The sequence below is a fragment of the Tinamus guttatus genome, unplaced genomic scaffold (genome assembly GCF_059628265.1).
Source record: "Tinamus guttatus ecotype Peru unplaced genomic scaffold, ASM5962826v1 Tinamus_guttatus_pri_ptg000444l, whole genome shotgun sequence".
Taxonomy (NCBI): Eukaryota; Metazoa; Chordata; class Aves; order Tinamiformes; family Tinamidae; genus Tinamus; species Tinamus guttatus.
Genome location: NW_028288978.1, coordinates 149434 through 163556, shown reverse-complemented (window position 1 = coordinate 163556; position 14123 = coordinate 149434). Strand labels below are relative to the sequence as shown.

General features: G+C 39.2%; 1 protein-coding gene across 1 annotated transcript in view; it reads right to left on the bottom strand.

The window, feature by feature from the left end:
• NDUFS4 (NADH:ubiquinone oxidoreductase subunit S4) overlaps positions 1-3915 on the bottom strand; it is a 41047-nt gene extending 37132 nt beyond the window's left edge. The window contains exon 1 of the mRNA XM_088531989.1: positions 3762-3915. Coding sequence (XP_088388115.1) covers positions 3762-3847 — 86 coding nt within the window. The 5' untranslated portion in view covers positions 3848-3915. The remainder of the gene's footprint in view (positions 1-3761) is intronic.
• Positions 3916-14123: the final 10208 nt, after the last annotated feature.

Here is a 14123-nt window from a genome sequence, read left to right as displayed (position 1 = left end):
ATGGATGGAGTCAAATAGAATGTTTTAAATGACTTAGACATTGAAATACATGGAATATCTACTTCCTCCAAACTATTGCTTCAGCCTATCTGCAAGTTCAGACAAACGCTGCTGCCTGGAGCTTGTTTTTACACTTACTCTCATTAACTGTAGGAACTGCAGTGTATTTCATCTCTTCTTCCCCTTGCTGTGTCAGTGTATCTTGCCACATCTTTCACCTTGAATTTGTTCCATAGGTCCATGTCATTCCAGCAGTTTTACAACTGGGAAATTCCCTGGAGCTTTACTCTGCATTTCAGCTCACAGTTGTTCTATTGCATAGCAGTATAATCTGATTCAACACAGTACTTTGATATGTATTTTAAAATAATTTAAATTTAAAATTCAAGATAAATGTATATTTTAATTTTTGCCCTACAAACAATCAAAATGAAACTATGTATGCATCATCTTAAACAATTTTTGCCCGTTTTGTCTTCAAATTTTAATCCAGATTTTGACTTCAGATGCAGTTCTCCACTGGAATTCATTACAATAAAGCTCTATGTTGCAGATTTTTCAGAAACACAGAACAGTTGGACAAGAGCTCTGGAGATCATCTGGTCCAGTTTCCCTGCTCCAGCAGTCTGCTAGAGCAGGACTATGGCCAGTCAGGTTTTAACGATGACTCCACAACCTCTCTGGACTCAACCACACTCACAGTAAAAAAGAGTTGTCAACTCTTTGATAACTCTTTGACAATCAAGTTGTCAACTCTTGAAGCCTGTCAACAGATGAATAAAATTTAAATGGTATCCTAGGTTTCCACACTCTCCTAAAACCACAGGATGAGTTCAATAACAGGGTTTCTGTTATTGTCCAGAATTCTTTCATTTCATAACCTCAGCTGTCCATTCATAATGAACTAGCAAAATATCTGTGATCGCGCTCAAGACTCTATGAGTTACAAGAAGCAAGCAATGCATTTCAAAGAAACTCCTTCCATCACTGAAAAGAGACAAGAATAACCCATTATTATGAAGTGTAGAGACTACACACCCAGATATTAGAACTGCATAAACAAAATATAAAATATATTTTGCAGATGCAGTGTATCCCGATTGTGATATCTCATAAAAAAAAGTAATTCTGAGAAATACTAAGCAGTTTTGGAATGAATGGCTGATTCACAGACTCAGCAAAAATTTGCTTGTTCTTCAAACAGATCATTTAAGTTCTCTTTTCCCAACTCCACCTACCCAGATTCCATACCACACAGTGACAATGCACCTTTCCCAAGATGAAGGCATTTATATCTATCTATCTCCTATTCACGTGAATCCTGTAGGAATTTAACTGCTTTATTTAAGTTACACCCGTTAATCAAATTTTAGCTCACAAAATTGGAACTAATTAGGTAGGATGGACAAACAAGGTATAGCTTTCTTCCTGAAAAGCATGAACATAAAGAGCATCTTTAACGTATTTTCCACCTTCTAAGACATTGTCAGATCTTACAACAGAAAAGTGTTATTCTTCAAAATTGTTATCTAAACAACATACAGAAAGTCAACCTACTGGATCAGTTCAGCTTGCTAGCAGTCTGCTTGGCTAATGAATGATTAATGGTAACTCTGAACCTCCTTCCTAACGATGTCAGAAATACCTGTTCTATGCATTCTGTTAACTCAGGGTTGAATACTCATTTTCCTCATTGTGTTTAGAGTTGGCTGTTCAGAACCACCAAGCAACTTGGACAAGTATATTTTAGAGTACTTAAACATGCATGGGTAAACATAGCCTCTTCCTTGAAGAAAGCTGTAAAACGTATAGATTTAGATATAACTCATAGAAATCACAGCAGACCCTCTCTTTTGACTACTGAAGGATAATCTCAAAAAGTCCTTAAAAAACAGACATTATTCTGCAATTCAAGTCCCCAAAAATCAGAGAAGTATTGGAAGTTTGACACAGAAGTTTGCAAAAAATTGCCAAGTCCACTACAAATGAAACCACTGCTTGAAAGCTTTAATTTTAATTCCACAACGCACAAACACAGTACACTACTTTGGTATGGTAATTTAGGCAAACAACATGAATCTGTACCCTACCAAAGCCGTATCAGACTAGATCCAAAGCTTATTCTGAAGTTGAGAAAAAGTGTTAACATGACAGCCATTCAAATGCCTTCACTGTTTACAACTACATCATCTTATTCAGTGTTACCTTTTATTCTTAGTAATTCTAATTAGACATGAATTCTACAGTAAGTCAGATGTTCTTACATAGCATATATGTATAGTACATTCCTTGCACAGATTGAAAATTATAAGGATTACTCCCATATTTAGATAGATTGTTAGACTTGTTAATATACTGTAAATTTGCAGAAACAAAGGAGCTGCCAAAGTGCTTCCTGAACGGAAAGCAAGAGCTGCAAAGCCAGGTGCAAGACATGCAGCAAGCTGCTGACACGTCCAGTAGCCTTTGGGTACTGCTTCAAGGGTCTTACTCTTGGAAGCAAAGCCAACTTATGAGTCTCTATCTCACGCCTTCATGCTGTTCATTCCTGCCCCTGCTGCATTCCACTATTTGTTCTGGAAAAACTATTTAGAAATAACGTGGCAAAACATTAAAATGAACAAACAAAATTATTTTTTAACCTGAATCAGCTGTCTAAACTAATTTACTACACAGCACAGGGAAGAGTTGTGTCAACACCACAAAGGACAAAAGGAAAGCAGAAACAGGAAAACAGCAGAAAGTTTCTGTATTAACATAAAAAAAAATTCCTAAACTCAAAGGATAACATGCTCCAGATGACCCTTCTTGAGCAGGGGATTAGACTAGATATCTCCAGAAGTCCCTTCCAACCTCTGCCAGTCTTGATACCCACAGATTACCAGGTTTGTTTGTTTAATCAAATGAGAATTATTTTCAAGCACTGAAAAACGGGTGCTATTTCAAGAAGGTGCAGCAGTAATCAGTGGGAGAATCAGCACATAAAATGAGTACAAAAAAAAAAAAACAGTAGTATAGCCAAGAACATGTTTTTCTTTCCCCTTATATATGCGCTCATATAGTTTTCTGCATATATATGAACACACAGAGATATAAAGAATTATCCTTCTCTGGAGATCTTCCAAACCCGCTTGGACGCAGTCCTGTGCCACGTGCTCTAGGTGACCCTGCGTGTGCAGGGGGGCTGGACTAGGTGACCTCTAGAGGTCCCTTCCAACTTTAGGCATTCTATGATTCTATGAATTATTAGTCATTTTTCACTCGGGTTTTCACTTAAAAATTTTAGAAGTAAGGAAAAACAAGTCTTCCAAATTACAGTAAATTGCACCGAACTGTATTTTTTTTTCTGACAAGAAGCAAATGAGACCTAACAAATGCTTCTGCCCCGCAACATGCGCAGAGGAGCACACACACGCGCATCTCCAGAGCCTCAACCTGCCGATCCTAGGGAAAAAAAGGGCCAGGACACGGGAGCAGGGAGCGGATCCCCGAAAGGAACGTGGTGCAGCTGGCAGGGCCATCGCTCTGTCCGGCGCGCTGCCCGCGGCCGCCGGGCACCGCGGGGCTTCCTCGCTCCTGCGGGCGCCTCAAGGACGCCGGGCGCGGTGGGACGACGTGCAGGAGGCCTCAGGCCCGCGGCCTGCGGCAGGGCCTGCGCGGCGCCCCGGGCGTCCTAGGCCCGGGTCAAGCTCCCTGCACGGGCGGCCGCCCCTGTCCGCGGGCCGCGGCCCCGGGCCGCGCCTGGAGGCCGCCCCCGTTACCTGTCCGCGGGGCCGCGGCCCACGGCCACCCCGCTCGCCGCGACCAGGCGCCGCAGAGCCGCTGACATTGAGAGCGCCGCCGCCATGACGCTGCCGCTGCAGCTGCGGAACGGCGGCGTCGCAGGGACAAACCTCCTCCGGGTGGACAGGAAACGCGAAGTGAGCGCAGGAGGCGGGCGGCAGCGCAGGGCTAGGGCGAAACGCGGAGTCTTGATAGAGGCGCGTGGAAGCGGCGGCCGGAGCGCGATTTAGCCTGATTCTTGGGCTTACCGTGGCACATACACTCATGGTCTCCGTTCTGTGCCGAGCTGCGGGACTTTGAGGGAGCTCCATGTTGTTTTTAACCAGTCCTGAGGTTATTTGCCACCTTCAAACGGGAAATGCCGCACAGAGCGCCGGGCTGTGGGAGCCCACTCGTGTTTTTAGCACGTTGGGGTTGAACAGCAGTGCTAATATGTTCGAAACCGCGCAGCTGCAAATGAGAAGTCAAGCGCTATTGTGCTCAGTGCCAAAAACCCAAAGACCTTCGGTTTCTGGGAAAAAGTGCACAGTCCTCAGTGTTCCTTGGAGCAGAATCTTCCATGCCATCAGGGATGGAAAAGTCACTGCCTTATTAAGGGGGAAATAAATAAAGTCTGTATTCCTAAAAATGCTCTTTGTTTCTGATATTAAAATCCTTTCACAGTTTGAAAAATGCCAAAGTTTCATCTTAATGATGTCCAAAAGTTTGTTTAAAAAGTCATGATAGTCCTACTAAAGGAGTTACTAGTATGAGAGTTTCAGACCTCACCACTATCCTGTTAGCCAAGCTCGGGCACAAAAACCCTATAGAGGCAACAAAATTCTGCATTTCCCTGCCCTGAACAAAGGATGTTAGAAGAATGACAGTTCCAGGGAAAAGTCAGCCTCTCAACAAGTGTTTTCTGCAATTATCAAATCAGCAGAACATTAATTTCTGACGTGAGCAAACAAGCAGCAAACTTATATTATATAATCCTGATAAAATGTCAGACCCAGAGCCAGTATTTCAGAGTGTTTGTATCGGGCAAAGGTTGAAAAACCCTTTCTCTTGTAAACCCTCCTGTTAGGACTTTCCACTGTGAAAGATATAATATTCTATGCTTTGTTCACTTCAAATATTTCTGAATTTCAGGAAAACTGAAGAAATAGGTTGTTTTCCCTTTCAAAAGATAGTACTGCTGCAGAACAAAACTGAAAAAGAACATTCTGAGCAGCATAATAAAAATACCCACTAAGAACAGTGGTTTGCAAATTTGGTGCCTTAACAGGTTAGGGGTTTTTAAAATTCATTTTCAACTATCAGCAGCTATGATCAGAGCCAGAATGCAGAAAGCAAGCTTTCCTGTTACAGGAGTAATCTTGTATCTTGATGAATCGCCTGATGTGGGGAGGTGATGTCTTTTATTAAATATAGGTGGAAAGCCCCTCTGAACTTTTGAGCTCAACAGTTTTTCTTCAAGTGTTTTGAAAGACTTGCAAATCCTCTGAAAAGTTTTTCAGATTTTTTTCTACTGTGTAACTTCTCAGACTAATAATGTATACTTTCTTTCACTAAAAAGCATCAGTTATGTGAAGATGGACATACTGCCTATATTTCTGCAAGCTTTTTTAACCACCTTTTCCAAAGAGTTTTTTCCTGGCAGCTTGGATGATGTAAGATTGTAGGAAGCATTCACACCAGTGCAGATTTGCTTCGGCTACCTAAGCTTGTACCTCCCGTGATGCTTCAGCTAGGGGAAATCCTCTGTTTTGTCTCTTAATATTTGGGCAGGGGCTGGAAGCAGAGGAAGATTTTGGAGATGCTAGAAGGCAAGTGAAGGGTGACTTAGGGGCTGGCTGTAAAGTGGGATGGGTTGATGAGGTTTCCATCCGTTGCCAGATAACCATAACTCAACTGAAGGCCCTCAGGCTAGATCCAGCTTTCAGGCTTTTTCATATTTGGCACCTTGTTTCCCTGTTGGAGATGGGAAAGGGCTGTTTGGGCAGTGTGCAGATGCCTCTTGCGCTTCACATGGCTGAATTCCTGGAGCTGCTGCCATTGCCGCTACCTCAGCACAGGGACAGGACGGAGGCAGTGACCGTCTGCTGGAGTTCAGCATCGCCACCTCATTAGCCGAATCCTCAGAAGAAGGTGCCAAAATCCGGAGCTTTGGCTTGGGCAGCTACAGGACAGCCTGTCTGGTGAGGGATAGCAGCGCAGACCCGAGGCTGCAGCCCGTGCACATGAGCAGGCCTGGTGCTAATTGCTAGCACAGTCTGGAAGGGTTTTGGCCCTCCCCAATTAGCACTGTCCCGAAAAATGTCTGGGAACCAGCACGGGCCTGGGACTGTTCCTAATAAGCAGTGTGGATGAGGCCACGATGGGTTTTGGACTGCTATTTTGGAGCAGCGGGGGAGAGGGGAAGACGTTCAGCTCTGCGGATGTGAACTGCGCCACGTAAGCAGAGCTGCATCAGGGGTACGGAAGGGTCCCTGCACTGTTTATTTACTCCTGTAAATGTAACCATAGTGTTTGTTGCTGAAGAAGTATTGTATAATGGTCACAAATGCATGGGAGACTGTTTCAAGACAAATAGCTGTAGCTCTCCAGAGACAGCATGTGTGGCAACTCCAAGTACACAGTTTACCCTGAAATTAATATGCACCAACAGTCCCTTGCAGTCTGGTGCCTAAGAAAGGGAGAAAGAGAGATTTTTTTTCTAGGTTTAGAAATTTTTAATAGATTTAGAAACACACCTGTAAAATACTCCTACATAACTTTAAATTGGATACATAATGTTTTATCTCGCTGGCTTAAAATCACGTACGTGTATTCACTCACATAATGCTCCACCTTTTAAATCATTGTGTCTTAGGTTAAGCTAATCGATTTGTGTGTGTATATACACAGGCTTAGAAAATAAAGTGTTAAAAGCTATATATCAAAAATAATTCAATAAAAGTAGATTTTTGAGGTGACTGCAAAAGATTCATTCTAAGTCCATAGTTTCATGAAGGCTTAAACTTTTCATTCATAATTCTGGCTGCAAACTGGTCTTCTGTCACTGATATACTGTGAAACACTGTCCCTCAAGATTGAAACAGTTCATGTGCCAGCACTTATTGTGCTGTACAGTATGCTCACAGCTCCTATTGTCTCACTCTATGAGAAAGCTTATTAGCTTAACTATGCAGAGTTAGAGTCATGTTTTCTCTCCACATATGTGAGTTGCACGCATTGTGAGAATTCAAGAGGAAAATTTAACCTTTTGCTTTTTTTCCCTGTAAGAGTAAGGATGTGCAAGCTGAGCAATTCAGCTCTGATACAAATCATTTTTCAGTCTCAAACTTAACTGCAGTTAGCAGTGCTAGCAGAATTCCATAGATATTCCTTAATGTACCATTATTGTGAATTGTTGCATTGTAGTGTGGATGATCTGTCTCAAAGATCTTCACAATTTAATGAGGCAAAGAACTGATGATGGCTGGTAAAAAGTGGTACCACATACTAGCAAACTGATTATACTGCTTATACCTGCATATTCTCAGTTCCATTTTGCTGTTGGTTGCATTGCTTTTACATATGGAAACTCATTTCAGTGCTTGGTAGCTCTCAGATCCTGACCCCTTTGACATTTGAAAGCATGGAAGTAGCATAATGTGCAGCATTATTCACATTAACCGATGTTTTTAGGACTGGACCTTAGTTTAGAAACTACTTTTTTGTTGTTGGAAAATATATTTTATCTTTTTAAGGGCTTTCTTTATAAGGAGTGCCTATTTGGCTCCATTTCGGCCAAAATGATTTCTCTTGCTGGTAGCTGCAGTCCTACTTACACTTACTTTTTTCCCAAGTATTTGAAGTGAAACAAAGATTATTTCTCCTAGAAAGTCATTTGTAAGGCTTATTAGGCTGTAAGTATCAGGATAAATTTAATTGGAGATTTTGTCCCAAATGTCAATTTCCACATTAAAAGTTGAGTGAGCATAAAAACATTATATTTGGGGATTTTAGTGTTTACGTATGTTCTCTACAAGGCAGCCAGGTTGGTAAGGAAGATGACAATACTCTAAGAGTCTGTTTGATTGTATATGAAATTTAAAATGCGGTTTGAGTTGTCTGGATTTAATTTCCCGCCCCCCTCTTTCATACGGGGGAATGAAACATTTCAGCTCATACAGGAGAAAAAAATTAAAACCAGGCAACACCAGCTCCATTGTAACTTTCACATGCAATCGAACAGCCTCTCAGGGAGGCTGACTGCACTGCTGCCACTTGCAAACTCCAATTAAAAAAAAAAATCACTTCTTATACTCACTGCTTGCTGGCTAGACATTGACATGTGAACCAAAATCTTCTTTTTAGCTATTGCCCGGGAGGCCACCAAAGAATCTCAGCTGACCCCCTGCCATCAGAGTGAGTGATGGTGGCTGCTGGTGTTGCAGCTCGCTTCCCGCAGGCTGCCACCCTGAGAGATCCCACCATCCACATCGGTGTGAGTGACATTAGCCCACTGGGCTTTGCAAACACTTTTCAGGTCAGTCACCGCACAGAGATAGAGTCCTTCACACACACCATCGGGGTGAGTGACGTCAGGCCACTGGGGCTTAAAATACAGACCCTCGGGCTTGCTAAGCTGACACTGCTGAGAAAACTGCTTTTATTGTTTTACATCAGCAGGGACCTCTTTGTCTTCTCTTGTATTGTTTACTTAGAAGCCAGCCTCCCCCTCCCTGACTCCCACCCCACACAATTATTAACATCTGTAGGATAATTTCTACTTTTTATTTTTTTTGAAACTGGAGGTGAAGCAGACTGTAGTCTTTGAATTTTTATAGCCATCTGCTTTCTCATAATATCTCTGAAAGATTCTGGGTGTGCCTGAGTATTTGTAAGTGGAAATGTCAGAATAATAAAAAGAAAGCAATTCTTAGAAATTCTGGTCCTTTTAGCAGCCCAGGTCAGATACGCCTTGATAGAAAATGCTAATGATAATCATTCTTCCTTCATAGTTTTTCCAGAGGCCCATGGAGAATTAAGACTTAACGAAATGGTTCTCTCTAGTCTTGACAGAGTATGTCTGGCTCGTGCTTGGTATTCCAATTATGCTGCCAAAATTAAAAGGATTTTCTCAAGCCAACCATCATAAGGATATATAACTGATGTTTTTGATAGGAGATAGGTGATAGTAAAATTCACGTGATGAGATTTAGGTTCTTTGTGAAATAATACATTGACTTTAAGGAAAAAAAAAAAGCCTAAACTGACTAATATGAAAGGAAATGTGAATATATATTATTACTGAAACACTATGTCAGAGAATTACATGCGGTAAACTAAAAGTAGTGTTTTTGTGAACTCCATTTCTCCATTTTCCTTTCCTTCAGAATTAAGAAATGTTTCTAAGTGTATAGCTGAAAAGAAGCAATTGCTTTTCAAATATTTATATTTTAAGGTTTCTATTTCTTTATGAATAAAGCAAACATAGGCAAGCCAAATTAAATGCATTTGAGATTTAAAAAAATAAATTATGCAAAAGATTGCTTAACTGATTGCTAATTTATTTAAAGGATTGGTATAATACTGTATTGCAATTAACATTTTGTTTGTCTCATTTGTGATTTTATTTCCCTTTTCATTTGCTATGCACCATTCGAAGCTCAGTCTCTCACTCATCTGATCTCCACTTGGATTCATAAACTAATTCTTCAATTTCACAAGAGGTGCTGTTTAGAGTGGTATCACTCTGTTAGGGAAGGCTGAATGTTTTTTAGAAATAGATTAAAATATTATCTTCTTTTTCAGTCTACCTTTCCTGAATAGCATCAACTATAGATTCCAGATGGTGCCAGTTTCATTGAAAGAACAAGCTTTTTAAAGGTTTTGAGAGATTAGAAAAGAATTATTAAAGTTATATAATAAAAAAAAATGATGAATCAACTAGACTGTCGAATAAAATACATAGGAAAAGAAAATGCTGTAGTGTTATGAAAACTGAAATATAGAACAAAATATAGAAATACAGTGCAATACTAGAACAGACTGAGGTCTTTCATATTAACAGTCTGTCTCTAGTACGCATCACTTCCAGGTACTACGAGCAAAATGCAGAGAAGGATGACATTTATTCTTCCAGGCTGAAGTTCTGATCCTAAGTAATGCTCCTAGTGATTAAGGTTTTTCCTGCTTGGAAATGTTCTTCTTTTAAAGATGCAGTTTTTTGTGAGTTTGACAATATTCTCTGATAGCAAACACTGTAAGCTTGTTCTATGTTGTTTGTTTGTTTGTTTTTAATTATTTTTCAAAATTTTGAATTGGCCTTGTATCACTTTCATGCAAACAGAACTTAAAGGCTGAGTGAATTAGATCTCAAATTTTTGTGGTTCAGAACCACAGATTATGAATCAGACCCACTGTGCTGCAAAACTTGCAATAGGTTTTAGGGAGAGATTTTGCTTTTAATCCTGGCTGTCACAATCCATATGCTATTGCCATTTTGCTCCCCCCCTTTTTTTTTTTTTTTTCTTGACCAGGGTGAAGAAAGCCCTGGTTCCAGCTCTCTATCTTTGTGGTGTTTGTGGGAGTTACCGTGTTGCTCAGGGCTCACTGGAATGCAGACTCCCGTACTACCAACATACTCCAACAGACTCCCCTATCTTGTGTGCGCTGGGAAAGGGCAATGTTTATTCAGCTCTGTGCAGTTTTGGGATTCCCCTCCCATGGAAATTCCCAGGTCCCCATCTGGTCAAAAGGGAGACCAGCGTATATACCTTCTGTGAGGATTGATTCATCTGTCACAAAACTAGCACTGCCAACTCCATCTGCTCAGAAGTTCGGCCCGAAATGTCAGGTATTTCATTAAAAGATCTTTTAAAATAATAAAGAGGTAGTTTTCCTCCAGACTTTAGGGCCTTTAGGTTCACTCAGTTTGCATATGCATTTTCTTTCAGAAGCGTGAAAACTACATTGGATCCTTGCTATGAAATGAAAATTAAGTTTTCTCTTAATCATGCAGTTTGGAAGGCTAAGATTAATGAGAGTTACCAGCAAGTCTTGCTAACTTTGTGCATATAGAAAAAGATAAATTTCCCTATTGCAGCTGGAATTTGAAATCAAGGGACTACAAAAAAGGAAAGCAGCATCCCTTGGGAAGCGGTTGGGTTTTGCTTGCTTGGTCTCTGAGTGCTTTGGCTAAGGAACTGCAAGATCTGGTTTCTGTTTGCCTTGTGCGCTGGCATGATGGATCTGCAAGTGGTCACATATGCATTTATGCCCCTTCTGTATTCTGGATTTGGTCAGAGATGACCAAAATCTTTTGCTAAAATTCAGCCTGCTAAATAGTGTTTTGCATTTTGAGTACAACCATCACTGCTTTTTACTACACCAGGACGTCCAGAAATGTTAGTTCTGGTGACACAATTTCTACAAAGATTCTACAAAGTTTCTACAAAGAGGGTTATGGTGCCAGGAAAATAATATGATTTCTGTAGAGCAGCTGTTTGAATTCTTAAGAACTAATGATTTTGTTTCCATGGAAGCAAATTACCAAAATATTATATATTGGCAGAATATTGTTTAAATAGAATATTTTTCAAATTCCCAGTAAAAAGTTTCTGACTCATTTATAGGAAAAGATGTTAAAGAACAGTTTGGTTCTACTCATTACACTGGTGAAAGTATGCTAGACCCTCCTCAACATGATATATGATCAGCCTATGTGCTTTATGAATATAATTTTTAATTCATACGCATGGCAGTGGGAACTTTAGTTTGCTCACTTTTCCCCAAATGTGGTGTTATTTTTATGAGCTTGTGCTTCTGAGTGCTTATTAAGAATTAATTTGCTCCTTTCTTTTTACTTCTACATAACTTTCTGTGTACTCTTTTTTTACTGTTTAAATCAGACTGGCATCTGAGATGCACTGTATTTTCCTCATCCTAAGATATTACAGCTTGTATAAAATTCATCACAAAAATGCAGTACAGAAAAAGGTCATCTGCTTATCTATGCTTTTCAGCATAATTTTGTCTTTAGTAGCATACACAATCAATTATGGGATTATTATTCTAGTTGCTGTGCAATTTCTGTTAAATCTTTTCTTGATGATTTTAGAAAGTGAGTTATTTCACTCAGTTTATTCTATTTAAGGTAATATTACATAATCTAATAATAACTTTGAGACATACAAAACCCACTGGACTTCTACTTGGAAGAAATACTTATATTCTTAATTTTGGAGACTATAGCTCGATTGCCAAATCAGACTCCCTAGTCTTTAAATCAATTGCTAAGTTGCAGGCCTATTGCAACATATGGGAAGAAAAGGATTGTTCTACCTTATGCCACTGAAGGTTAAGCATATTAATAGCTCTTTTTCACTATCAGGCATTAAGCTACAGGACACTGTCATACTGAAGAATTGATTGCTTACCTCCATCAGGAAGCAGTTTCAAAGAAAAACTGACAATAATTCTCTGACAAAATAATAAGAACTATTATTTTGAGATAAATTGAATAAATAAAAGCAATTCTCTAAAACATAACAATACAAAAGTCATTCATGCAATTTCATTTTCCTTCATTCATGCAGTCACTTTCTACTTCATTTTCCCTGACATTTGCTTGATTAAACTGTTGGTGCTTTGGTTTTGTATCAGATTTAGTTTTACCAAAGGCAGTTGCATTGCAACACAGAAAAACCCACAGAAATAAATTTATTTTTCATCTGCAACAGAAACTGCTAGACTCAAGTAGGTCTTTTTCACCCAGTTCAGTATTCCTGCTGAGTTTAATTTTAGCAAGTATAAACAAAGAGTGAAGTTATTTACACTTGTGCCTTTTGGTTGAGACATTCACATGTCAAGATTAAATCAAGGAGGATCTAATTGATCCATGTGTTGTCAAAGCAAGGCGATTTCACACAAAAAGCTGTATGGATATTACTTCTTTTCTGCCTACTCCTCAGTGAAACAGTTAAGCATTTGCTAGATTGTTTTTAGGAATTACCTCAGCTTGGTCCTCTTCTAAATGGATCTACATATTTATTATTCTTTGCCTTACGTTTGTTCCAACATTTGTCCTGACCTTAGAGCAACATTAGCAATTATCTTTCTTTGAATCATTAAAAAAAAATCAACTTGGAGAGATTATCTTGTTCCATGAAGAGGAGAGGAACATGTTGAAATGCAAGGCACTTCATCAAAAAGACTTGTAATCTCTATTATGTCTGTGTTCTTGTCAATTCAGAGACTATTGTAATAAAAGTCCTTCTTTGAAACTACTGTTCTCATATATTTTCCAAATATATATTATATCCAAATTATAACCTTGAAGTGTAGTAGAAAAATAGACAAAAACTAGTATTGTAATTTAAGTTACAAAAGTTGCCCTTTTCATAAACAACAGGCTAAATATTGTTATGTCTCTCATATTTCCTCCTTTTCTTGTGTGGTTTTCAAGACCTTTACTTTTTCTCATTCTCTGTTTTACTCACAAGAAGGTGAAGGATAGTAATATTACAACAGGGTAATAAATGCTTTATACATATGTACATGTCAGTGACACAGAAATTGTGACTAAATGGCAGATGCAATATGTATTCTTGGAGGTCTTTTGTTAGTTCAGCATTTAGGTCACAAAGTGCATTTCCAGGCTGTCATTCTATGATGAGCAAGTCTGCAACATAAATGTTGTTTTAGTTTTTTCGATGGCTGTGTAACAGCATTGAACTAATTTTGCAGAACTTTTTTCAAAGTTCTTAATCTACAGTAAGCCATAAAAATTATTTTTAAACTACTTTTCCTGTAAAAGTCCTCTGCCCATGTTTCTGTATGGTTTCATTTTAGTGCCCATGAATCCATACTTCTATTATTGCTTGCTCCTTTACTGGAATTCTCTGGAGGCAAGTGCTATCAGGGTTTTCCTTTTTGCAGAAGGGAGTGGTTGTTCTGAAAATAGAGAGCATAAGATGAAATAAAGGGGTGCATTTATTCACAACATGGACATGATGGTCAAGGTTTTCTATTGAATCTTTGTGATTCAGAAGGATCACTGACATTCTGAAAGAGAACAAAGACTCTCAGAGAAACTTAAGAAATTAGCAACTTATTCTGAAAGCCTAAATTTCATCTCAAGCCTCATTATTCTTTCGAATCTTGATGAATCTTAGAAATAGAAAATAATACAGCTATTCTCAAAGACTGTCATAATAATAGCATAGGAAGCACACAGGAGCTTCGAATACTTTAAAGAGAGCTTTATAGTCTTATGCATAGGTAGGTATTAGATGTACCACTAATGTATATCATCTTGGCAGAAATGTGCATTCCCAAAGAAATGCATTTTTATATTTTGAGCATAT